Source organism: Triticum urartu, chromosome 3A (assembly GCF_056163025.1).
Source record: "Triticum urartu cultivar PI428250 chromosome 3A, HENAU_Tu73, whole genome shotgun sequence".
Taxonomy (NCBI): Eukaryota; Viridiplantae; Streptophyta; class Magnoliopsida; order Poales; family Poaceae; genus Triticum; species Triticum urartu.
The window spans coordinates 133,846,448-133,874,121 of record NC_141875.1 but is presented as its reverse complement, the minus strand read 5'-3'; the positions used below and the strand labels follow the sequence as shown (position 1 = coordinate 133,874,121).

Below are 27,674 nucleotides of genomic sequence, written 5' to 3'. Positions count from 1 at the left end.
AAACATTATTTTCAACACAAGTAGGCAACACAATCAACACACATGCAGAGGCAATACTAGCTAGGGTTGCACGGGATTAAAGGTCGAGGTCCAAATCCAAGCACAAAGGGCATCGTAGTCAGGAACGCACACGAGCAGTGGAGATAGGGAAGGATGGCGAGCAACGGAGCCAGTGACGGGGAGCTAGGGCAGGCTACCATCGCGAGAGGACTAGGGAAGTGTGGCGAGCAGCAGAGTTAGGGCGTCGCCGGCCCGAACACTGGAGGCTACCGCGACGGGAGACCTAGGGGAGGACGGCCATAACGGGAGGATATGAGAGGGAGGCGAGAGCAGAGCAACCGGCAAGTGACAAAGAAACAATTAGATAGAGAGGGAGCGACCGAGAGGAGCAGGCGCCGGCGCGGGCTAGTTTGATGCGTCGCCATGGTAGTGTTTTTGGGTGAAGGGGATAAAGCTCGTACAATAGAGTATAGGGATAAAATTTAAAACTAAAAAAGGTTATTTATGAATTCACAAGAATCTAAAAAACATCACATAATTTTGAACTAACAGAAAACATCTGGCATTCGACGGGAGTGGTATTCTGACAACAAAGCCGAGATTGCAGTGCCATTTTGGCGTTTCGGTTTGTACTAGCGGTATTTTGGCACTCCCGGTTTTGACTAGTGCTATTCTCTCTTCCTCCAAATCCGTGAACGACGGGGAACGCTGCCTGGCGCTCACCCCCTCCCTCTCGCACGAACCCTCTCGCGTCTCCCTCTCTCGCACAAACCCTATCGGTGGCGGCTGCTGCTCCTCCCCCTGGATCCGCGCCCCCGGCTGCTCCTCTCCTTCATCCTCGCCGCCGGCTGCTCCCCCACTTCATCCTCGCCGCCGGCTGCTCCTCTCCTCCCATCCACGCCGCCGGATGCTCCTCTCCCTCGTCTCCTCCTCAATCGGCTGCGCGGCGGCGGTCTTGAAGCTGGGCGGCGAGCGAGGGGCTACTCTGGCGGCGGCCCTGAAGGTGAGAACGTCCCCTCCTCCCCCCTTGTATCTCGCGGCTTGCCCCTCTCTAGATCTTGGAACTTGTCTCATCTGCCTTACCCAGACGAGAGGGAGATGGAGAGGATATTGAGGCGACACTCGTGGCGTTTGTTTGATTCGAGTTCCTTGCTCTATGCTGTTCAAACTAGTGGGCGATTTTCCTATTTTATACTCAAAGTGCTGTTTTACAATATATCTTTGCAATATATTCTGCTGTCACAACTCACAAGTCACTGGTAGAAATATTTTTGATATCATGCATGAATTGTAGATGGTCAAGAAGATGAACAAAAGAAAAATGATGATTAGGGGAGCCACTGTTTTTGTTGCACTTGCTGCAATGGCAGTCATTGTCCGGGCTATAATAAGGAAGAGGAGACCATGTATTACCTATGGCCCAATGAATGAAAGAGATCGTGGATCAGATTTGATTATCTAAACCAAAAAATATGGCAATGCGATGTGATGTGGTAAAACATGTTAAGGTTCGAAAGAAATGTGTTATTTCGGTTGTGTGACATATTGCGGGATCACAAGTTGCTAGAAAACAGCCCACATGTCAGCGGGGAGTAACAATGGACGTTTTTTCTTTTTGCATACTATTGGGCATAACCATTGGAATAGGGTTGTTGCAACAATTTTTTGTAGATCATAACATAAAGCAGTTGATGCTATCACCAAAACAGTTGATTCAGTTCACTGCCCAACAAGGAAGTCCATGAAACTAAATCAATCAACCTATAACGAGAAGTATGATAGCAGAGGTAAAAAAAACCATTACTCTACGAAACATACAATATAACTGCTGCCACCATTCACAATCTAAAGAATAAAAAGCGCTTACATTTTTTAATATCAAAAAATTATATACGCAGAAGTTGGTGATTTGCTCTGATCTTTGAGGCATATAAATTTTTAATACTAGCGCACACAAGCCAATTAAGATCTAGCAACAAAAAATCTCAAGCATAAGGTTCTTTGAGGAGAAGGCTCACACTCAAGCCAATTAAGATCATCTGAACAAAAGAAAGGTATAGCAAAAGTATTCCATAGCAAGTCAATCATTCTAGTGGCAAAATCATGAGTGCTAATCATTATCTGCTCTGGAAGGCTAAGAAAGATGAAATTATTACCTACTAACCCAACAAACCACTACAACAATGCCACTCCAATATCACAACAGCAATGAATATTCACACAAAAATGTGCCAAAAACAGAACAAGTAGAACTCAAAATGATTCCCAAAACTCCAGTTCTAGTAACTCAAAAAATACCAAATTTCCCATCATATTAACAAAATTCAGCCAGCACACTGCACGACCTAGACAAAAAAGGGCACAATTAAGAGATTATTACCGCTGTTCCGGCGATACGCATTTGCACAGCGCCTTAAAACCACCCCACCTCCACCACCAGCACTTCCTCTGCTCACTACCTTAGTTGCCGACGAAATCAGAATCTTTCCAAAATCCACCTTTGCTGGCAGTAGAATCTCCACACCATCCATCCACCGCCCCGAAATGCGCCCTTTAAACACCTCTAGAAACAAACAACTCGCCGCAAAAACTACCCCAAATTGATGCCGATTCTGGCCACACCAGTGCCGAATCGGAGCGCGGTACGCGCCTGGGGCACACATTCGTTAAAGATCGGGGGGGGGGGGGGGGGGGTTCGGCGCTCGCAGGGTGAAGAGGCGGCCGCATGGTGGGTAGGGGAGGGGGACGTCTAGGGCATAGGTCTGGGTGAGGAAGGGAAGGGAAAAGGGAGGTAGAATCAACTGCCTTATTTGGTGATAGCATCAACTGCTTTATGTTATGACAGCCGATAAGCTTACTGCTATTTCTTGATGATTGTGTTCTTTGGTATTCTCGTGTTGGGCTGTTGGCAACAATTTAGCTTTAAAGGAAGCCTTTTTTGGTTTTTGTTTTATAACAGTACTTTTTTTAATGCTTCAAAATTGGATATCAGACGGTTAACTTGAAAAATGGCGACACCTTGTGCTGTGAGGTCTGTTAGCTTTGTAGATGCCTTCAGAACTTAGTACAGACACTTGATGCCAGCAAATTCTATTGTTTTACTGAAATGATATTTGGATTTCGATGATGAGGGGATTGAAGTCACACCTCATGATTGACTGTGGCATCACAACGAGGATATGATCTGTTAATTTGAGGGTGCCACTCTGTCAAAGATAAGCTTCCCTTGCCATTTGGGAAGTGTAGTATATATGTGAAGGCCCCTGACAAAGAATACATTTACAGAACTAGTTGTTATGTTACTCTCTACTTGGTTTTATTTGTACATTATTGTTGCATAAAGAGAATAGATATGAGATGTGTATATCACTATGTTTTTAAAGAGACATTTCATCACATGACAATGATGATGCTTTTTGCACCATCAATAATTCGGGCATTGTCTTATGCTTGGTCAAGGTTGCATGCCACGTGCTAACCTCACTCTAGTCAAGTGTAGTATATATGTGAAGGCCCCTGACAAAGAATACATTTACAGAACTAGTTGTTATGTTACTCTCTACTTGGTTTTATTTGTACATTATTGTTGCATAAAGAGAATAGATATGAGATGTGTATATCACTATGTTTTTAAAGAGACATTTCATCACATGACAATGATGATGCTTTTTGCACCATCAATAATTCGGGCATTGTCTTATGCTTGGTCAAGGTTGCATGCCACGTGCTAACCTCACTCTAGGCCCCTCTGTTCCATGAGCATGGACAGGTTGCCTAGGACGCCATGCGCAAGAGGTGGTGTGGAGAAATATGGGAGTTTGAGACTCTGAAGGGTGCTGTAATGCTCTGCCCAAGTTGTGGCAGAATCACTCGTGTAAGCAACTGTCTTTTCCCTCTACGTGATGGCAACTTGTTGCTCACAAACAGCAAAAACAGAGGCATCGGAGGATATCATCCAAGGATGACAATGTGTTGATGTTCATGTGGCATGGGTGCCTGTGGAGCAAGAAGACCGTCGACGCCACTTTTGGGTGCTCGATGTCCCCAAAGCGAGTAGAAACTGACCTTTGGAACTGTGAGGACTTGATTGCACGTGGAGGCGGTCCACCTTGTTTGATTGAGGAGCTGCACACAGGGGTTTCTGACAGTTGCGTAGCCAGGGCTAGGCAACGCCCCGGGCCAACCCTTCAAAGTACACTAGGTACAGCAGCCTGACAGTAGCTACAATGCCTATAATCGCTACAGTGAATGACTGGGTTGGGGAGGTGGGCGGTGGGGGTGGGGAGGCGCAGAATCGTGAAAGGTGCAACCCCGTCCTTAGAGCAGGAGGTGCTGCAACTAAGTGCCTGTAGATGCTTATTGATAGAGGGAGGCGCCCTTGTCTGGGTGACCTCTTCTTGAAAATCGAGTTCTTTTAAATGCAACTGTGCTTATTTACTTGTGCTGCAATGGATGTTTTCGTTCTTCTGCTGATTTTAGGGAGTTGTTAAGTACTTACAGGTTTGTGATCCGTATAATCTAAACATGTAAAAGTTTCATTTGATTGAGTAGAGCATATTTTACTTGGCCGTGTACTGGAATGCAGCAATCACACCAGTTTTTGCCTTGTCTCTGGCAATTTTTTTGTTCCTTTTTACCCCGTAGACCGTTTCAGGTTTCATGACTGTGAAACTTGATACTACTATTTTCCTTATGGGATGTGGAAATTACTCAAATTAGGCTGTTTTATTTCTTGTAAGTGTTGATCAGTTGGTTGAAGAAAGTGATACATGAACTTAAAAATCTGGCGTTTACTTTTGTTTTAACTTTTTGATTTTGTTTCCCCTTTTCTGATTTGAACTTTCTCGCTTCTGCCCAATGGCAGATGTAACAATCCCGGGTTTTATTGTGCGTATTTTTATTTATGTGAAGCTTTGTATTAGTGATGGTAATATGCTCTCACTTCTTCAGTTCTTATACCCGTGAGACAAATATGCTGAATCTCGTTGGGAGGGCTTTAAGATACTAGATGCAAAAGCACCATCAGCATGTGTCCATGCGTCCATGAAACCACAGCTTGCAAAACATATACATACTTGTTAGTTTCCATAGATGTGTGACTCTCCTTGTCTCTTTGGGGCCTGAATGTTGCATTGAAGTTTCCCTCTTTCACGGCGAAATAAATGGTGTCTTGTAACCTTAGTATTTATTGATATCCTTCCTTTCTAGTGTCATGGAATTTGCTTTTTCCCAGTTGTTTCCGGTATTATATGCAAATTATTTTTGCCATGTGTTTCATCTACCAAAAGGTTGTCTTTAATGTGTTTCACTTTTGATGACTAATTTACTAATCCATTGAACTTGTGTATGGGCAGATCAGCAGATGTGAAGCAGCACCACCAGAACACAGAAAGCAGTTCATCTTATAAAACGTAAAAGGACTTCTTTGGAGGTTTCTATGCAGAGATCTCTCGCTGTTGGCATTAAGTCTGAGAACAATGGCAAGCGGGATTACACTGGAACTGGTACTGTTCCATCCTTGCATAAGCAAGATAGCAAGATACTGACCAAAAAGACCATAAAGTTGTTGGATGCACCACCTTGTCCAAAAAGGCCAAAGCTAGAGCCAACTCAAACCACTAGAGGTGCTGAAGTTAAGGGCCATGAATCGCTGCCACATAAGATTGTTCCTGAAATGGTACGATGCACAGCATCTGGTAAGTTATGAAGTCTCATTTCTTCATCTATGGGTGTCTAATTTTACATAACAGAACTACTCACCAAATGACTCTGCATATGTTAATGGATTCATTATGGACCTTCCCATCAGAGCTTCATATCTTATCTTTTGGCTAAATGTTACCATCATTTGAATCAATACCATGCTCCCATTGCACTTATTTCTCTATTACAGTTTTTATGTTCTTCGGACCTCTGTACATGACCGCAAAGTAGTTTTCTTAGAACACGCAGGAGAGCTGCATATCATTTCACTAAGATGAAGGAAAGGTACAGAGGGGAGCTGTGTATCATTTCGTTAAGATGATATACATGATAGAGTTGGGGTAGTGCTGATTGAAGAGAAGCTTGTCCAACATCGCCTGGGATTGTTTGGGCATATACAACACAGGCCTCCAGAAGCGGCATTGCATAGCGGACGGTTAAAGTGCGATAATGTCGGGAGGTCGGAGTAGACCAAACTTGACACCGGAGGAGTCTGTAAAGAGAGACCTGAAGGACTGGAATATCACCAAATAACTAGCTGCAGAGGTGTGTGGAACTTGGTTTCGAGATCTTTTGGGTTTCAACTCTAGCCTACCCCAACCTCTTTGGGACTGAAAGGCTTTGTTGTTGTTATTGTTGAAGGAAAGGTACAGAGTAGCGGGAATAAGGACCCTCACTCTAACGACCAGCTGACTGCAGAGTCAGGGATAGCCCCATAAAGACCAACTGACTGCAAAGTAGTAATTTTAGTGGTCTTCCTATTCACGTTATATTAGCAGGTATATATAAACCTGAAAGCTGACCCTTAAATTTCAGTTTTTGACTGAGCAAAAAAATAAAGAATAAAAAGGAACGTGTTACACAAATGACTTCTGGAATGATACTTGTGCTGTAATGGATGTTTTCATTCTTCCTATTCACGTTATATTAGCAGGTATATATAAACCTGAAAGCTGACCCTTAAATTTCAGTTTTTGACTGAGCAAAAAAATAAAGAATAAAAAGGAACATGTTACACAAATGACTTCTGGAATGATACTTGTGCTGTAATGGATGTTTTCATTCTTCTGCTAATTCTTGGGAGTTGTTTAAGTACTTACAGGTTTGTAATCCACATAATCTAAACATGTAAAAGTTTCATCTGCCCGAGTAGAGCATACTTTTGCTGTGTACTGGAATGCAGCAATTACCCAGTTTTTGTCTCCTGGAAATTTACAATGTGTACTGTAAGTACTTAAACAACTACCAGAAATTCAGTTTTTTAAGTTCATTCCGCATCAAATAAATATAAATATGGACCAGTAAGTGGCTAATTTATCCTATTATTAATTCAGAAATTTGACTGTTATGTTCTCATGGTCCAACAAGCTATTGTTTGGTGCATATTTCAGTATTCAACGTGTTAATGTTGTGTCTTCTTCTGGAATGACTAGTGTGTATTAGGGCGAGTTGGCACAAGAGCTCTTGAATTACCCCTCATAATTTGAAATTTGTTAGTACAAATGCGGGATTTTCTTGATTTAGTCTTTCCCCATGATAAATATTGTCAGCAGTGGTTATTTCTCAGCCTTTTACAGTTCCTGATTCAGGTAATAATACCTTTTAATCTGCCATGGGACCAAAAAAATGATTGCAGTTCTATTGGATCAGCATATAGTATACAACAACAATTGCACTTGCAGCACTGCAGAGAGAAAACTTAAGCAAACAGGCAATACTGCACCTCCGTAACTGGGCATGTGTGCACCAATGCAAGATTTGAAGCGCGGAGCCATGACCGTATTTTGAAATTTAGAAGTTATGATGATGGAGACTGGGAGGAGGGGTAGCCGTAGTACAGTGATTGTGGAGATGCCGTACCACGAGTGCGTGCCCCCTGTTGGTTATCTAGTTACGCCTATGTTTAATTAACCTGACTAGTCCACAGGCTCACTGTAAAAAAACTAGTCCACGGATTGGTAACCCTTTAGTTCTCTTATTACAATGGTTGATTACTATGTCGGTGTCCTCCAAAGGGTGGCCTGATTTGGTGGACCGGTGCGTCCAGCGTAACCATTTTAATTATGTTAGATTTTTGCCGCTGTTTTACTAGGTAGGCGGGGCATCAGTGCTTGCACTGGTAACACTTTTAGTTCTGTTACCATTTCTGGAGTATGTTTTACTATTACTAGTACTAGTAGGGGGGAGGAAAATTGATTTTTTAGCTGAGCAGCACTTGCGACCTGGCTGGAGCGCAGGATTAGCATTTTACGCTCACGCTTGCTTTAGCGCTGCCGTATACATATACATGCGATTAATGTTTTTTCTCTGTTTGATGATTCATTATCGATAACAAGTTGCTGTACAATGTGCCATTCTCTGCTTTCATACAACGTCTCATATAGCTCTACGTTGTGCGCGCAGTCATTTGTTTGCTCTAGTTAGTGTCAATGCTTCTATCTAGTTTGATATTCTGACAGCAATTGCTTTTGCCCTTACCTTAATGTTATACAGAAAAATCTGGGTTGCTAAAGCAGAGGCGCATTTCTGATGCGAAGAGAATTGACAAGAAGAATGCTAGGTCTGGTGTCAGATCTAAATATGATTGTTTCACATTAAAGTCTGGTTTAGGAAATCATGATTCCAGTTTCGTGGGAAATGGCATGCTTGGTATGTATTAACTGGTTGCAACTATGATTTTGTTTATCGATGTGTTATACTAGTTATTATCCTTCTCATGCCTTCTTATCATAGTGCAAACTTTCTCACTTACATTACAAAGTTCCACATTTAGACATACTAAGTCATTCTGTATGCATGTTAGCTCTTGATTTGTCAGCATATGGCCTGTACATGATGCACTCGCTATGTTTGGTATGCTTGAGAAATATAGATCTGTTAGTTCATTTGACCTTTCATGAGCTGTCCCTGGATAAAGAACATGATATGCCAGATTGTGGATGTAGATTTATAAGTTAGTTATTATTCTATGGCGTTCACATCCATAACTGATTTTCTCAGTAAATTGATCCTAGATAATGCGGGCAATGAGATCTAGTTGTCTAGATCCTTTTAATTTTGTTACTTGTTTAGTTCTGAGATTTCTGTTTTGTTTCATTGTCGATTGTTTTAGAAACTTCATTTTTAACCTGCAAAGGGCAATTCTTGGTCTTCTCACATTTTAATCATATGATCTAAATAAAATAAAATCTCATTGACATGGAGTTGCTTTTCCTTTTAAGCACCCACCTTTTGTTTTGGTTTCATCTTCCCTCTATTACTTGTTAAAATGATATCCCCTCAGTTCTAATAGAGATGATTTTCGACTTTGCAATGGTGTCTGAATGCATCTTTGGCCATCACGGTATTATGAATATCTAAGTATGAGATTATACAAAATTATATTGTGGAATATTTTTTCATGACAAACCTATGGCGTCATTTTTATTTCCATTTAACCAACCTAAATAATTTTTAAATAGTTAGTTTACAAAGATATAGAAGTTTGACTGTATGCTTTGTAGAATGCGTCATCTATTTTAGAACAGATGTAGTGCCGAGTTTCGTTATGGCTGCACACAACTCATTCATGATGCAAATTAGTGTTTGCTCACACAAATATAAACACTAATGGGATGAATGCTAGAATCTTTTACATATTGGTGTTTTAATTTCTTTTTTTCCTTTCTTGAATTTCTTGGTTTTTATACCGTATTTGTCTATTTATTTGGTGGCCGTTATTTATTAAACATGTTCCAACTTGCCTTTCTGTTTCTAGTTTCATTTTAGTGTCAGTTGTTCCATTTTTGTTGCTTTGCATCTCTCTAATTGTAATACCAATATGAAAAACAATTTTTTTATCGGATATGAAAAACAATACTAATGGCACATCTGACCTTTTTTTGTTCGTTCTTCAGTGGTACATGATTTTCTTACTTCAATATGTAGGATTCTGCAATCTGCATTATCATTTATTATAATTCATGGCCGCCAGTGACTTTTGCATCATTAGGCCTTTTCAATTCATCTGATATGACTAGTATAGTATTTTACTATGTGGGTGGTTCTTCAGTGTACATCTTTTTACTTAAAAAGTACGCCGTATGCATCCACAAAAAATCTCATTGTTCAATTTCAACATATATTTATGAATACTCTAGGATGACTAATATGGTATTGTAATGGAGAAAACACGCTATTGATTAATTTTTAGGCCTCTTATCATTGATCACGTATTCTTGCATGTCACCTTACAGTGTTTATCTGTTCATTCAGGGGCACATGGCCTTAAATCTGATATCCGTGACATCACGAATCACATTGAGAACCTGACATTGAGCGAACTTCTCGATGGCACTTACAAATATTCCAGCTTAGGAAGAGAAAAAGGAAAGAAGGTATTGCACACAAAAGATGAACTCCTAGTCTCTGTCAGAAAAGCTTTTTTTATGCTATCTGACATGGACAGTAGTCCTGGAAAAGATGGTAATTTGACTCCTAGTCCTAGGCTGCATTCAGCAACCACCTCAAGCTCTGATATCAAAGATCAGTGTAGTGACAAACCGTCCTCTTTGATTAAGGTAAGTGGAATCAATTGTGTTTAAATCATTAACATGTCTTGAAGCACCTCACAATACCATTTATGCTTATTGTAATACTACTGCTACCCAGGATCCTTTACAAACTGAGGTCTGCAATGTTTGCCCAAAGGACATCCTAAGCCGTTTAACACTTCCCCAAGGACATGATCTTGATTCTCTTTTATCAGCTGGAAGCGAGAGCTCAGCTACAGGGCCTTCCATGACAACTCATGGAGCTAGTTTGCCACCATTTACTTGGTCACACTCACAAGCTGGGGTTTACCGACCGAGCGTTGACTCTGGTAAACATGGGTCAAGTAGGAGTAACTCCCATTGGCAGTGGTTGAGAGTTGGATCATATCCAACCGCTCAGGATTACGAAGATTTACCTGTCCATCAAATTGATGATCTTCTTCAGGAAATGGATATGGCAAAGTCATCTATCATTGATTCATGTAGCAGACAATCTAATTTATGCTGCACGGAATCAACTTCTGGATCCCTCGGACAAACTATTTACTCAAGAAAAACTGAAAGCGAGCATGGTCCGCAGCAACTGCATCCACTAGACCATGTGGGCTCCTCAGATAGCTTCCGGAGGAATGACAGTGAACGTTCTCTTCTGAAAGCACGTCAAGGTATGACACAGTTTATTAGGGAACTCATGCTATATCACTTCTTGGTATAACCTAAGATAATGCAATGAATGATATGTAGTATAAAGCCCCTTTGCATTCTGTGTCATTAGATCTAGCTATCTGCGGGTTTTTTAGTGAACCGTGATTACTATTTCATTTGGGTTGCATAGTTTGTATTATCCATTTTTAATTCTTAAAATTTGCTGATTTGCTGATATGAGCTCCACGATCAGCATCACGGAAGATATTGTGCGCAGCTGAGACCCTATGTGATATGAGAAGAAGCACGGAAGGGTGGAGTCCCCAAGTATATAGCAATGGGACAATAAATTTGCCAAAGTCACCTCCTGATAAGGTGAAAGCCCGTAAGCCGTCATCACCGTTTGGTACAGCTGAGAGCTCCTCGGGCTCTCGGAATAGTGATCCAGCTCGCAGCGGAAACCATTCTACCAAGAAAGTGGTCGATAGGAAGAACGATTCTGCTGCGTGCATGAGCAATCCAGGGAAAGGGCTTATTAGGTGGCCTGTTCCTATTGAAGATGCTGTATCTCCTGTCAAACCCGAGAAGGGCCTTATGCTTGATATGAGACAAAACCACAGCAATGCCGCAAGGCATCCGATTCATGTATCGTCTCAGGCACGGCTTGAGAAGGAATACGAGAACCAGCAGAAACTGAGGAAAGCAACATTGGCCTCGTCTCTAGGATCGGGAGACTGGAATAAGGAGAGGAACAGGAGATTGTGAATTGTACATTATTCATGTTGACATCATAGAGGCGATATATTTGTCTGGGGATTGGCGTAAACCAGGCAACTGTTTCATAAGAGGTAACAACATGACATTGGGAGATGCGTTCATTCAGGTGGCGGATGTATTTATTGGGCATTTGTTGGTGGAATTGGTGTAACAAGTGTAGCCTGTCTTCTTTTTACTATTTGCCATCTTATCGCATGTCTCTCACTGTCTTGGTATCTTCTGTTGTTTGCTGGTAATTTAGATTTAGTTATATGTCAGCGGGAGCTGTGGCCTGCGCACGTGCTCCCACTTTCTCTCCCTTCGATCCTTTTTACTTTGCATATAAGATTTGTTTGAAGTCAAACTTTGTAAAATTTGACCTACTATATAGAAAACAGATTAACATTCACAATATGAAATCAAGTTTTTCATATAAATATGGTAAAACTTTATGAAGTGTAACTTCAGACAAATCTTATAATCTTATATGCAGAGTAAAAAAGATCGGACGGAGTACTATGTGATCTGTGCGTAAGATTCTTCCCACCCCTATGCATTTATACGGGCTGGCTCACCAGAACTGGTTTTGTGACCCCTCGCTGGAAACAGATGCCGGCGAAGTCGCACAACCCACCGGTCATGTTGCACTTGTGAAGCTGGACTAGCTTTGCTTTGCTCCTACCTGTCGGCACTTCAAGCTGAACTAGCCTTGCTCTGCTCGGGCGACCTCCCCGCCTTTGGCTGCTTTGGATGGTGTCATTTCCCTTTGTTGGTGGCGGCCGCACGCTTGGGCTCTGGTGGTTGCAGTCCAACCCATCATTGGCCGTGGCCACCCCGAGCATGCTGACCCCCTGGCCTTCATCGAGCTCCACCACATTGATCGAGGATGCTCGAGGTCAGTTGTTGGAGTCCAACCCTTCATTGGCCACGGCCATCCCCAGCTCCACCGACCCCGACTCCCCGAGCATGCTTGACCCCTGCCTCCATCGAGCCTGACCTCACCGGCCACGGACGCCTCGAGCTCCACTGACCTCGAGCATCCTTGGCCGCTGGCTCCCCTTCCCGAGGACAGTCCTCGGCTACAAACCATCTCGGTGAACTCCTCCTACATAATTAGCATTGATACAAATTGATTGCTCGCGATGGTGCCGGCCATCGAGCCGGATTTTTTTGTCAAAAAGACCATCTGTGCAGTGTAATTGATAGAAAATACCACCTCTGAATCAAATTGCCAGAAAAGACCATCTGATTTGTGGCGGCCGTGACGCCTGCCGCCACGCGCGGAGGCGGCAGCCCTTGCCGCCACAGGCCCAGCCGGCAGCTGGCCTGTCACAGGAATCGTTGGGATCGGCTAGAACACAATGGAACGGGAACTGCGATGGACTGCTGGCCGGCGGGCCATACCGCCACGCCCAGAGGCGGCAGGTACTGCAGCAGCATGGCTGATGTCCCAGGTTGGTTAATCAGGACGTATAGCAAGCACATGCATGCATGGCAGTGCAGGCCCAAAAGCTACAGCGATCGATCCAACTAATGATTATAATACACGGGTGGATGGTTCAGCTAAGCAAAGCTGCACTGCACTGCACGTACCTCTCCCTTGCGCATGCACTCCGGTCAGGCGGCGAGGCGTGATCAGCTCAGCGCAGCGATACTCGGCCCGTGCTCCAGCCGAACTCGCGGCCGCAGCAGCACTGCCGCCTCCTGGTGTGGCGGCGGGGCCCACCACTGATCCCGTTCCGTCTCGTTCTGGCCGCTCCCGAGGATTCCATGTGACAGGCCACTTGCCGCCTGGGAGTAACTAGGTGGTCTTTTTTGGCAATTCGACCCCGAGGCGATCTTTTCTGTCAATTGTACTGGGCAGGTGGTCTTTTTAGACAAAAATTCGATGCAACATTTGGTTGCTCGCGCTTTGCCGTCTTCTTTCTCATGGAATACAAATGAGTGTCAACATTTTGACAAAAATGTTTATTTATTTCCATTTCGTTGAATTTCTGGCACTCAATATGCCCCATTTTAGAAAGGTCTTCCAAATCGTTTTACGAACTTTATTGTTTGTTTAATCAATTACATGGTTAATTACATGTACAATCAATCATTTTTTAGTTACAAGATGGCAAATATTAAAAAAAAGTTATAAGATGGCAAGAGAGACCCCCATATTCGAAGCGGACACAGACTAATGATGAGTCGGTGCCTTCCCATCAGGAAGATCCCTGGAACGCATCATTGCTGATGATGTTGACGAGTAAGCTGGTCAAAATTGCGACGTGGATTTCGGAGAAGAGACCGTTAGAATAAATTCGAGGCACTCCCTCGAGGACTAAGCAATCATATGAGCACGACACCGAGATTTGTTAACGAGGTTCACCGATATAGTTACATCCCGGGACCTGACTATGGACGCTCCTTCTCATGACACCGCTACAATACTGCACCTGGTCGTCCTGGACATCGGCACATGCCGCCGGCTTCCCTGACGTTTCGGTGCTATTATGTTGGCATAGATTAAATCGTGTGTGTCGGGGGTTGGGTGCGACATATGCCAAGGGATGACTTATCATGGTGGGAGCGAGTAGAACGTCGCCGGTGCCCGGAAGCGGGATGAGGCGTAGACACGAACGTCGGCGTACTTTACCCAGGTTCGGGGCTCTTCTAGGAGATAACACCCCTAGTCCTGCTCTGCGGGGTCTCCGCATGATCACTAAGGCACAAGTGAATACAAAGGCGCTCTTGAGCTTTATGCTAGAGGTAGAAGAAGGCAGGGCTAGCTCTCTCCTTCCTCTATGATCTGATCTAGTTCTAACAGGTTGGGAACCCTTTGCATGGGTGCCCTGGGGGGTTTATATAGGCCTACCCCTCAGGGGTACAATGGTAATCCGGCCGGGCGTAGAGCCCGGCTGTCAGTCTCTTCGGCCGCCGGCCTCTCCGCCGCCTGGTGGGGCCCGCCGCCTGGTTGGGTACGGGGCCGACAGGCCGTCCCCGCCGCTCTCGGGTCTTGTCGGCAACTGATCACTGTTGCCGCGTCTCTAATGATGCAGGCTTGGTCAGGGGGTCGTGGCTACAGCTCCGCCGCCTGGCGGGCGGTTACTGTAGCCACTCCGCGTCTCGTATGGTTAATGGAGAGTGGGTCCCGAGGAAGGGGCAGGCCGACTCCTAGGGGCCGACCTCCCTCGGGTCCGACTGGTGGGATCGTCGCCGTCTTCCGGGATCTCGCTGACTGGTGGGCCCGTCGTCCTTGGGCTGTACCGACAGGCCGTCGTGGGAGCAGGACTCCGCCTGCCTGTGATGATGTCAGGGATGACATGGCAACAGTGCTGCGTCGGGCGGAGATCTCCGCCGTACAGCGTATTGTGACCACGCCAGCCCCTGGAAAGGGGGGGATGGGCTACACTGTAGCCATTCCCTATCCCGTCCCCCTTGATGAGGGCACGGGCTTCGCTGGTGTCGTGGGCCGAATCCTCGGGGCCGACTTCTCTAGAAGCCGCCGAGTAGGAGTCAGCTCGTCTTGGCCTTGCCTCTAGGACTCGGCCGTATACGGGCAGCCGACTGTCCCTCCAGCCGGCCCACAGAAGACGGCTCTTCACCTTGGCATCTTGAGGGGCGCAGTCTGCGCCGATGTCTTGAAAGGTTCTGGGCCTCGGGTTAGCCTACCCGTGGCCCGTTACTCCGACAGTAGTCCCCGAAACTGGTGAGGCGCCGCGGATGATCAGCCGAGGAGCCTCAGTAGTTTCTTTCTCCGAGTGCTTGAGGCGGAACCTTGTTCGACTTCAGTCGGGCCGACTGGTAGGAGTCGGACTCGCCAATCTGACTTGTCCAAAATTTTCGAATGCCTCGGCGGGATCAAGGTGATGTGCTAGCTAGGCTTCCAGTCCGCCGCCCGCTTCGGGCCTGTCACGTGGCGACGAGCGGCCGGGCTAGTCTGCCCACCCACGCATGCGACGGGACACGCCTGCAGGCGGGGCCCGCCACTACCACACCTTGGCACGCGAGTGGATTCGCTGCGGGTGCTGTGGGCGGTTGAGGTTCCCGCGGAGTTACCGCGCGCAGTAACTTGCGCGATAAATCGTGGGGCGTGGGGTAGTCGGCACAGTAAATCCCACGACCGCCCCCTCGGCTTCGCAGCCCATAGGCCTATAAGTAGGTGGAGGAGGGGGAGCGGCAGAGCACGCATGCCCCTCCTCCTCACCGCTCCCTCTTTCTTCTTCCTCTCGCCGCTGCGCCCCAAGCTACACTGAGCGTCGCGGTGATTCATTCCCGATGAGCTCCTCTTCCATCGTCACGCCCCCCGCGGTGCGCTCCGGAGCATGGGATGGCTCCGAAGTTCACGACGACCACGTTGATTTCCTCCGCAAGACACGGCGGCTGCCCGGCAAGGATTTCGTGAGGGTCCGCCTCGCGCCGAGGAGGGAAATTTCGCCGGCATCGGAGGAGGGCGAGCGGGTCGTCTTCCGCTCGCACTGCCTGCGCGGCCTTGGCTTGCCGGCGAGTGGCTTCTTCTGCTCCTTCCTTGAATTCTACGGTCTCCAGCCGCACCACCTCACCCCCAACACGATGGTGCTGCTGTCCGCCTTCGTCACCTTGTGCGAAGGCTTCCTCGGCGTCCTCCCCACCATCGAGCTCTGGGGGGAGTTCTTCTGCTCCAAGCTCGGCACCCACGTTGTAGGCGTGCCGGCCCAGTGCGGCGCGTTCATCGCGGTGCAGAGGTTGGGGGCCGACAACCCGTTTCCTCCCATCACCCTGATAAAGTCGGTGAAGATGTGGCAGCGGTCGTAATTCTACGTGAAGAGCGTCTTCGCGAAGGGCGACCGGGTCAACTTGCCGGCTTACGCAGCCGGCCCGCTAGCTGGAAGGCAGCCCAATTGGTTGTACCGGGCCAGGACGCTGACGCCTGCTGGAGCTGCTGCCATTGCGCGACTCCGAGTGTTGACACAGTCGGAGGGCTTGACCGGGCCCGACTTGCTATCCGCCTTCATGGCGCGCCGAGTGCTCCCGCTCCAGAGGCGCCCTCACATGATCTGCCAGATGAGCGGACATCGGGACCCGAGTCGGTTGTGCACCAAGGAGATGCCTCACGCAGAGGTAGCTCACATGGTGAACTACCTTACGAACTGCGAGCTCACGGAAGAGTGGCGCCGTGGCGGTTCGGCAAGGTGCCGTATTCGCGCACCAATCCCCCGCCTCTTGTAAGTTGTTTTTTTCTTTCTTTTTCTCTGATTCTTTGTTTGCCGAGTCCGTCTTGTCCATCTCGACCAACCGGCCTTTGAACAGGCCCCCTCCTCCAGCCAGCAGCCGACACTGCGGGGCTGAACCACGAATTCCTCCCTGACCGGGCGGAGAGCGACGTTGACGACCCCGACTTGGGGGCAGCGGCCTTGGAGGACGACGCCGAGGGAGGAGGCGGCGAAGCAGGCGGCCCGAGGCTCGGAGCCAGCTTCGAGGATTGGCCTGATGACGACGCGGGGGAAGTCGCCCCGCGCCAGCAGCCAGGAGCCGGCCAGCCAGGCGCGAGCTCTTCTGCTGCGCCGGACACCCAAGGCGGCGCGAAGAAATGTAGGGCTGCGCCGAGCATGTTCGGCAGTCGGCCGAAGAAGCCCAAGGGCTCGGCCGCGGTGACCGAGCGGGACGAAGTGGCCGCGAAGGCCAACCGCTTCCGCAAGGAGGTGAAGACGCCGCAGCTGGTTTCTGCGTAAGTACTACCTTCCTTTGCGCCTTCCATTTTTCTTCGTTTGATCTTGTCTGAGTTTCTTTGTTTGTTTCCCTTGGTCTAGGGCTCCCCTCTCTCTTGAGAACACGGCCGCCGCCTCCATCATGGAGTCAGCGGAGACTTCCACCACCACTCGGTGGATCGACTCAGCGGCCGACCTCCGGGAGGCGAAGGAGCGGAACGCACGAGAAGTGCGTGAAGAGCGGGAGGCCGCCCGCCGGGAGAAGGCGGAGGCTAAGAAGGCGGAGGCCACCGTCCTGAAAAAACTGGCGGAGGTCGAGGCCGCCGACGCGGCGAAGAAGCAGGCTGAAGAAGCCGCACACCGCCAGTCGGCGGTTTTCATCACTCCTCTGAACTCCGCGCCGCCACCTCCGGAGTTCACGACGCAGACTGGGGAAGTCAGCGACGAGAACCCGATCATGGAGAGGGACGGCAGCGACACCGCCATGCCGGGCGTGATCGTGCCGCCACCGCCGTCGTCCGGGAGCGCGCCAGGCGGGCAGCCGGCGGACCCGCCGGTGCCTCCAACTGAAGACGAGGTGGCGACGGGCCTGGCTCTTGAGGTCGGCACACCGACGCGCTGCCGTCTTGCGAAGGCGACCTCAGCGCCACGCCCGCTGGAGACTGGCGCCGCGAGCTCCTCGATCCCTGACACCGAGGTGACGAGCGCCGCGCCCACTGGGTGGGTGCGGGGAGGAGGGACGGGCCAGTTGAACCGGGCGCTTTTGGACGTCCAAGCCAAGATCCAAGCTGAGGGCGAAGCCATCAGGAACTGCAACAAGGCGCATCTGGCGTCGCGAGAGGCCATCCGGGTACACTTCTTGCTTCTTTACTCTTGGTTCTTGTACTTCTTCGTGGAGGCGCGCTAGCGCACCCACTGGGTGTAGTCCCCGAGTTTCGGGCCGGCTGCAGAGCAGGCGCCTCGGAACTCAAGTTGGCGAGCTCCGAATACTAAATATCTTTGCTTGTAGGATTATCATAACCTCCGTGCGGCCGCCTTCAACTCCAAGGTCCTGGAGTCAGATCAACGTGCTGCCGACTTGTCAGAGAGCCGAAGTAAGTCTCCTTCTTTCTCTACGGGGGCGCGCTGGCGCACCCGCGGACTGTAGTCCCCGAGATTCGGGCCGACTGCTGAGCAGTCGGGCTGGATCTTCCTGGCGACTTCATCTTTCTTTGCTGACTGTTGCCGTCTCTTTCTTTTTCACTTTTGGCAGAAGCCAATGCTGTTCTTCAACGGCAACTGGGCGAAGCTAACACCGCGCTTCGTGCCAAGGAGGTGGACTGCGGCAAGCTGGCGGAAGAGCGCGACCGGCTGGTCACGCAACTGGCAGAGCAGAAGGAGCTCCTCGAGAAGACCCAGAAGGAGGCGGAGGATAGGGAGACCTTCCTCCTTGCTGAATTTGCGATCGAGCGCTCCGCCTGGACTGACAAGGAGATGGAGCTGACTTCTGGCTTTCATGCAATCGATTACAAAGTCGATGGTGAGTTTCCCTTTCTTTCCTTCTTTGAACTATCGACTTGTTGGTTGAGCCGGCTTCTTGTTTTTAACTTTGGCTTGTTGGGGAACGTAGCAGAAAACAAAAAAATTTCCTACGGTTTCACCAAGATCCATCTATGAGTTCATCTAGCAGCGAGCGATTGGATGCATCTACATACCTTTGTAGATCGCGAGCGGAAGCGTTCAAAGAACGGGGTTGATGTAGTCGAACACGATGTGATCCAAATCACCGATGACCAAGCGCCGAACGGACGGCACCTCCGCGTTCAACACACGTACGGGACGGGAGACGTCTCCTCCTTCTTGATCCAGCAAGGGGGAAGGAGAGGTTTATGAAGATCCAGCAGCACGACGGCGTGGTGGTGGATGCAGGGCGTCACAGTAGCAGGGCTTCGCCTATACTACAAGAGAGAGACGTAACGGGGAGAGAGGGAGGCGCCAGGGGCTGGTGTGTCAAGTCCCTCCTCTCCCCCACTATATATAGGAGGGCCAAGGGGGGGGGGGGGTGGTGCGCAGCCTAGGAGATCCAATCTCCTAGGTGCGGCTGCCAAGGGGAGGTTTCCCTCCCCCCCAAGGCACCTAGAGGTGCCTTCCACCACTTGGACTCTTCCTTTAAGTGGAACCCTAGGCGCATGGGCCTTTGGGGCTGGTGCCCTTGGCCCATCTAGGCCAAGGCGCACCCCCTACAGCCCATGTGGACCCCCGGGACAGGTGGCCCCACCCGGTGGGCCCGCGGGACCCCTCCGGTGGTCCCGGTACAATACCGATAACCCCGAAACTTGTCCCGATGGCCAAAACAGCACTTCCTATATATAATTCTTTACCTCCGGACCATTCCGGAACTCCTCGTGACGTCCGGGATCTCATCCGGGACTCCGAACAACATTCGGATTACTGCATACACATATCTTCACAACCCTAGCATCACCGAACCTTAAGTGTGTAGACCCTACGGGTTCGGGAGACATGCAGACATGACCGGGACGACTCTCCGGTCAATAACCAACAGCGGGATCTGGATACCCATGTTGGCTCCCACATGCTCCACGATGATCTCATCGGATGAACCACGATGTCGAGGATTAAACAACCCCGTATACAATTCCCTTTGTCAATCGGTATGTTACTTGCCCGAGACTCGATCGTCGGTATCCCAATACCTTGTTCAGTCTCGTTACTGGCAAGTCACTTTACTCGTACCGTAATGCATGATCCCGTGATCAACCACTTGGTCACTTTGAGCTCATAATGATGATGCATTACCGAGTGGGCCCAGTGATACCTCTCCGTTATATGGAGTGACAAATCCCAGTCTCGATCCATGTCAACCCAACAGACACTTTCGGAGATACCCGTAGTGCACCTTTATAGTCACCCAGTTATGTTGTGACGTTTGATACACCCAAAGCACTCTTACGGTATCCGAGAGTTACACGATCTCATGGTCAAAGGAAAAGATACTTGACATTGGAAAAGCTCTAGCAAACGAACTACACGATCTTGTGCTATGCTTAGGATTAGGTCTTGTCCATCACATCATTCTCCTAATGATGTGATCCCGTTATCAATGACATCCAATGTCCATAGCCAGGAAACCATGACTATCTGTTGATCAACGAGCTAGTCAACTAGAGGCTTACTAGGGACATATTATGGTCTATGTATTCACACGTGTATTACGATTTCCGGATAATACCGTTATAGCATGAATAAAGACAATTATCATGATCAAAGAAATATAATAATAATACTTTTATTATTGCCTCTAGGGCATATTTCCAACAGTCTCCCACTTGCACTAGAGTCAATAATCTAGTTACATTGTGACGAATCGAACACCCATGGAATTCTGGTGTTGATCATGTTTTGCCCTAGGGAGAGGTTTAGTCAACGGATCTGCTATATTCAGGTCCGTATGTACTTTACAAATCTCTATGCCTCCATCTTGAACATTTTCACGAATGGAGTTGAAGCGACGCTTGATGTGCCTTGTCTTCTTGTGAAACCTGGGCTCCTTGGCAAGTGCAATAGCTCCAGTGTTATCACAAAAGAGTTTAATTGGCCCCGACGCATTGGGTATGACTCCTAGGTCGGTGATGAACTCCTTCACCCATATTGCTTCATGTGCTGTCTCCGAGGCTGCCATGTACTCCGCTTCACATGTAGATCCCGCCACGACGCTCTGTTTGCAGCTGCACCAGCTCACTGCTCCACCATTCAACATATACACGTATCCGGTTTGTGACTTAGAGTCATCCAGATCTGTGTCGAAGCTAGCGTCGACGTAACCCTTTACGACGAGCTCTTCGTCACCTCCATAAACGAGAAACATTTCCTTAGTCCTTTTCAGGTACTTCAGGATATTCTTGACCGCTGTCCAGTGTTCCTTGCCGGGATTACTTTGGTACCTTCCTACCAAACTTACGGCAAGGTTTACATCAGGTCTGGTACACAGCATGGCATACATAATAGAACCTATGGCTGAGGCATAGGGGATGACACTCATCTCTTCTATATCTTCTGCCGTGGTCGGACATTGAGCTGAGCTCAATTTCACACCTTGTAACACAGGCAAGAACCCCTTCTTAGAATGATCCATATTGAACTTCTTCAATATCTTATCAAGGTATGTGCTTTGTGAAAGACCTATGAGGCGTCTCGATCTATCTCTATAGATCTTGATGCCTAATATATAAGCAGCTTCTCCAAGGTCCTTCATTGAAAAACTCTTATTCAAGTAGGCCTTGATGCTGTCCAAGAGTTCTATATCATTTCCCATCAAAAGTATGTCATCTACATATAATATGAGAAATGCTACAGAGCTCCCACTCACTTTCTCGTAAACGCAGGCTTCTCCATAAGTCTGCGTAAACCCAAACGCTTTGATCATCTCATCAAAGCGAATGTTCCAACTCCGAGATGCTTGCACCAGCCCATAAATCGAGCGTTGGAGCTTGCACACCTTGTCAGCATTCTTAGGATCGACAAAACCTTCCGGCTGCATCATATACAATTCTTCCTTAAGGAAACCATTAAGGAATGCCGTTTTGACGTCCATTTGCCATATTTCATAATCGTAGAATGCGGCAATTGCTAACATGATTCGGACGGACTTTAGCTTCGCTACCGGTGAGAAAGTCTCATCGTAGTCAACCCCTTGAACTTGTCGATAACCCTTAGCGACAAGCCGAGCTTTATAGATGGTCACATTACCATCCGCGTCTGTCTTCTTCTTAAAGATCCATTTATTTTCTATGGCTCGCCGTTCAGCGGGCAAGTCAGTCAAAGTCCATACTTCGTTTTCATACATGGATCCTATCTCGGATTTCATGGCTTCTAGCCATTTTTTGGAATCCGGTCCCGCCATCGCTTCTTCATAGTTCGAAGGTTCACCGTTGTCTAACAACATGATTTCCAAGACAGGGTTGCCGTACCACTCTGGTGCGGAACGTGTCCTTGTGGACCTTCGAATTTCAGTAGGAGCTTGATCAGAAGTATCTTGATCATCATGAATAACTTCCTCTCTAGTCGGTGCAGGCACCTCAGGAACATTTTCTTGAGTTGCGCCATTTACCGGTTCAAGAGGCAATACTTCATCAAGTTCTACTTTCCTCCCACTTACTTCTTTCGAGAGAAACTCTTTCTCTAGAAAGGATCCATTCCTGGCAACAAAGATCTTGCCTTCGGATCTGAGGTAGAAGGTATACCCAGCAGTTTCTTTAGGGTATCCTATGAAGACGCATTTTTCCGACTTGGGTTCGAGCTTTTCAGGTTGAAGTTTCTTGACATAAGCATCGCACCCCCAAACTTTTAGAAACGACAGCATAGGTTTCTTCCCAAACCATAATTCATACGGTGTCGTCTCAACGGATTTCGACGGAGCCCTATTTAAAGTGAATGCGGCAGTCTCTAAAGCATAGCCCCAAAAAGATAGCGGTAAATCGGTAAGAGACATCATAGATCGCACCATATCTAATAGAGTGCGATTACGACGTTCGGACACACCATTACGCTGAGGTGTTCCAGGCGGCGTGAGTTGTGAAACTATTCCACATTTTCTTAAGTGTGTGCCAAATTCGTGACTCAAGTATTCTCCTCCACGATCTGATCGTAGAAACTTGATTTTCCTGTCACATTGATTCTCAACCTCACTCTGAAATTCCTTGAACTTTTCAAAGGTTTCAGACTTGTGTTTCATTAAGTAGACATACCCATATCTACTCAAGTCATCAGTGAGGGTGAGAACATAACGATAGCCACCGCGAGCCTCAACACTCATTGGACCGCACACATCAGTATGTATGATTTCCAATAAGTTGGTTGCTCGCTCCATTGTTCCTGAGAACGGAGTCTTGGTCATTTTTCCCATGAGGCATGGTTCGCACGTGTCAAATGATTCATAATCAAGAGACTCTAAAAGTCCATCTGCATGGAGCTTCTTCATGCGTTTGACACCTATGTGACCAAGGCGGCAGTGCCACAAGTATGTGGGACTATCATTATCAACCTTACATCTTTTGGTACTCACACTATGAACATGTGTAGTAATATGCTCGAGATTCATTAAGAATAAACCATTGACTATCGGAGCATGACCATAAAACATATCTCTCATATAAATAGAACAACCATTATTCTCGGATTTAAATGAGTAGCCATCTCGTATTAAACGAGATCCTGATACAATGTTCATGCTCAAACATGGCACTAAATAACAATTATTGAGGTTTATAACTAATCCCGTAGGTAAATGTAGAGGTAGCGTGCCGACGGCGATCACATCGACCTTGGAACCATTCCCGACGCGCATCGTCACCTCGTCCTTCACCAGTCTCCGTTTATTCCGCAGCTCCTGCTGTGAGTTACAAATATGAGCAACGACACCAGTATCAAATACCCAGGAGTTACTGCGAGCACTGGTAAGGTACACATCAATTACATGTATATCAAATATACCTTTGGTGTTGCCGGCCTTCTTGTCCGCTAAGTATTTGGGGCAGTTCCGCTTCCAGTGACCCTTCCCTTTGCAATAAAAGCACTCTGTCTCAGGCTTGGGTCCATTCTTTGACTTCTTTCCGACAGCTTGCTTGCCGGGCGCAGCAACTTCCTTGCCGTCCTTCTTGAAGTTCTTTTTACCCTTGCCCTTCTTGAACTTAGTGGTTTTATTCATCATCAGCACTTGATGTTCCTTCTTGACTTCTACCTCTATTGATTTCAGCATAGCAAATACTTCAGGAATGGTCTTTACCATCCCCTGCATATTTAAGTTCATCACAAAGCTCTTGTAGCTTGGTGGAAGCGACTGGAGGATTCTGTCAATGACCGCGTCATCCGGGAGATTAACTCCCAGCTGAGTCAAGCGGTTATGTAACCCAGACATAGTGAGTATGTGCTCACTGACAGAACTATTTTCCTCCATCTTACAGCTGAAGAATTTGTCGGAGACTTCATATCTCTCGATCCGGGCATGAGCTTGAAAAACCATTTTTAGCTCTTCGAACATCTCATATGCTCCATGTCTCTCAAAACGCTTTTGGAGCCCCGGCTCTAAGCTGTAAAGCATGCTGCACTGAACGAGGGAGTAGTCATCAGTACGTGTCTGCCAAGCGTTCATAGCGTCTTGGTTCTGTGGGACGGGTGGATCACCTAGCGGTGCTTGTAGGACATAATCTTTCTTGGCAGCTATGAGGATGATCCTCAGGTTCCGGACCCAGTCCGTATAGTTGCTGCCATCGTCTTTCAGCTTGGTTTTCTCTAGGAACGCGTTGAAATTGAATACAACGTTGGCCATTTGATCTACAAGACATATTGTAAAGATTTTAGACTAAGTTCATGATAATTAAGTTCATCTAATCAAATTATTAATGAACTCCCACTCAGATTAGACATCCCTCTAGTCATCTAAGTGTTACACGATCCGAGTCGACTAGGCCGTGTCCGATTAACACGTGAGACGGACTAGTCATCGCCGGTGAACATCTTCATGTTGATCGTATCTTCCATATGACTCGTGTTCGACCTTTCGGTCTCTGTGTTCCAAGGCCATGTCTATACATGCTAGGCTCGTCAAGTTAACCCTAAGTGTTTTTGCATGTGTAAAACTGTCTTACACCCATTGTATGTGAACGTAAGGATCTATCACACCCGATTAACACGTGGTGCTTCGAAACGACGAACTGTAGCAACGGTGCACAGTTAGGGGAGAACACTTCTTGAAATTGTTGTAAGGGATCATCTTATTTACTACCGTCGTTCTAAGTAAACAAGATGCAAAACATGATAAACATCACATGCAATCAAATAATAATAGTGACATGATATGGCCAATATCACATAGCTCCTTTGATCTCCATCTTGGGGCTCCATGATCATCCTGTCACCGTCATACTCATCGACATGTAAGTTGTGATTCCTTGTACAATAGCATGAACATCTCATACATCACATATAGATCATTCATCATTCATCACAACTTTGGCCATATCATATCACAAAGCACTTGCTGCAAAAACAAGTTAGACGTCCTCTAATTGTTGTTGCAGGTTTTACGTGGCTGAAGTAGGGTTCTAACAAGAACGTTTTCTTACCTACGTGAAAGCCATAACGTGATTTGTCAACTTCTATTTACCCTTCATAAGGACCCTGTTCATCGAATCTGCTCCAACTAAAGTAGGAGAAACAGACACCCGCCAGCCACCTTATGCAACTTGTGCATGTTAGTCGGTGGAACCGGTCTCACGTAAGCATACGTGTAAGGTTGGTCCGGCCGCTTCATCCCACAATACCGTTGAAGCAAGATAAGACTAGTAGCGGCAAGAAAGTTGACAACATCTACGCCCACAACAAATTGTGTTCTACTCGCGCAAGAGAACTACGCATAGACCTAGCTCATGATGCCACTGTTGGGGAACGTAGCAGAAAACAAAAATTTTTCCTACGGTTTCACCAAGATCCATCTATGAGTTCATCTAGTAGCGAGCGATTGGATGCATCTACATGCCTTTGTAGATTGCGAGCGGAAGCGTTCAAAGAACGGGGTTGATGTAGTCGAACACGATGTGATCCAAATCACCGATGACCAAGCGCCGAACGGACGGCACCTCCGCGTTCAACACACGTACGGGACGGGAGACGTCTCCTCCTTCTTGATCCAGCAAGGGGGAAGGAGAGGTTGATGAAGATCTAGCAGCACGACGGCGTGGTGGTGGATGCAGGGCGTCACAGTAGCAGGGCTTCGCCTATACTACAAGAGAGAGACGTAACGGGGAGAGAGGGAGGCGCGAGGGGCTGGTGTGTCAAGTCCCTCCTCTCCCCCACTATATATAGGAGGGCCAAGGGGGGGTGGTGCGCAGCCTAGGAGATCCAATCTCCTAGGTGCGGCTGCCAAGGGGAGGTTTCCCTCCCCCCCAAGGCACCTAGAGGTGCCTTCCACCACTTGGACTCTTCCTTTAAGTGGAACCCTAGGCGCATGGGCCTTTGGGGCTGGTGCCCTTGGCCCATCTAGGCCAAGGCGCACCCCCTACAGCCCATGTGGCCCCCCGGGACAGGTGGCCCCACCCGGTGGGCCCGCAGGACCCCTCCGGTGGTCCCGGTACAATACCGATAACCCCGAAACTTGTCCCGATGGCCAAAACAGCACTTCCTATATATAATTCTTTACCTCCGGACCATTCCGGAACTCCTCGTGACGTCCGGGATCTCATCCGGGACTCCGAACAACATTCGGGTTACTGCATACACATATCTTCACAACCCTAGCATCACCGAACCTTAAGTGTGTAGACCCTACGGGTTCGGGAGACATGCAGACATGACCGGGACGACTCTCCGGTCAATAACCAACAGCGGGATCTGGATACCCATGTTGGCTCCCACATGCTCCACGATGATCTCATCGGATGAACCACGATGTCGAGGATTAAACAACCCCGTATACAATTCCCTTTGTCAATCGGTATGTTACTTGCCCGAGACTCGATCGTCGGTATCCCAATACCTTGTTCAGTCTTGTTACCGGCAAGTCACTTTACTTGTACCGTAATGCATGATCCTGTGATCAACCACTTGGTCACCTTGAGCTCATAATGATGATGCATTACCGAGTGGGCCCAGTGATACCTCTCCGTTATATGGAGTGACAAATCCCAGTCTCGATCCATGTCAACCCAACAGACACTTTCGGAGATACCCGTAGTGCACCTTTATAGTCACCCAGTTACGTTGTGACGTTTGATACACCCAAAGCACTCTTACGGTATCCGGGAGTTACACGATCTCATGGTCAAAGGAAAAGATACTTGACATTGGAAAAGCTCTAGCAAACGAACTACACGATCTTGTGCTATGCTTAGGATTAGGTCTTGTCCATCACATCATTCTCCTAATGATGTGATCCCGTTATCAATGACATCCAATGTCCATAGCCAGGAAACCATGACTATCTGTTGATCAACGAGCTAGTCAACTAGAGGCTTACTAGGGACATATTATGGTCTATGTATTCACACGTGTATTACGATTTCCGGATAATACAGTTATAGCATGAATAAAGACAATTATCATGATCAAAGAAATATAATAATAATACTTTTATTATTGCCTCTAGGGCATATTTCCAACATGGCTTTCTGCTTTCTGTTTTGGTAGACTTCTTTCCAGGCCACTCGCACGCCGCCAACCAGGCCATCGAGGCTGATCGCGAAGCACGGAGAGCGGACGGTGCGCAGATCGCTGCCAACGCCCGCCGGACCCTTAATGAGCAGATCCTGAGCATCAAGGCCCGCCTTCGGCCAGCCCACCGGATGCTGCGCTGGCTTCAGCGTGTCGGCGCCTA

The 27,674-nt window shown here is 47.6% G+C and overlaps 1 protein-coding gene across 1 annotated transcript; it reads left to right on the top strand.

Moving 5' to 3' along the window:
- The first annotated feature begins 672 nt into the window (after window positions 1–672).
- LOC125543278 (uncharacterized) lies at window positions 673–11,852 on the top strand. The gene is made up of 6 exons (XM_048706576.2): window positions 673–1,003; window positions 5,355–5,696; window positions 8,197–8,352; window positions 9,958–10,262; window positions 10,354–10,900; window positions 11,134–11,852. The coding sequence occupies exons 2-6, from the start codon at window positions 5,438–5,440 to the stop codon at window positions 11,643–11,645; spliced, it is 1,779 nt and encodes a 592-aa protein (XP_048562533.1). The 5' UTR covers window positions 673–1,003; window positions 5,355–5,437; the 3' UTR covers window positions 11,646–11,852.
- Window positions 11,853–27,674: the final 15,822 nt, after the last annotated feature.

What these genes read in the sequence shown, in the direction of transcription:
- LOC125543278 (XM_048706576.2), top strand. Translation starts at nt 5,438, where the DNA reads ATGCAGAGATCTCTCGCTGTTGGCATTAAGTCTGAGAACAATGGCAAG. An exon ending in CGTGGGAAATGGCATGCTTG is followed by an intron (nt 8,353 to 9,957) that starts GTATGTATTAAC and finishes CTGTTCATTCAG; the next exon opens with GGGCACATGGCCTTAAATCT. An exon ending in AACCGTCCTCTTTGATTAAG is followed by an intron (nt 10,263 to 10,353) that starts GTAAGTGGAATC and finishes ACTGCTACCCAG; the next exon opens with GATCCTTTACAAACTGAGGT.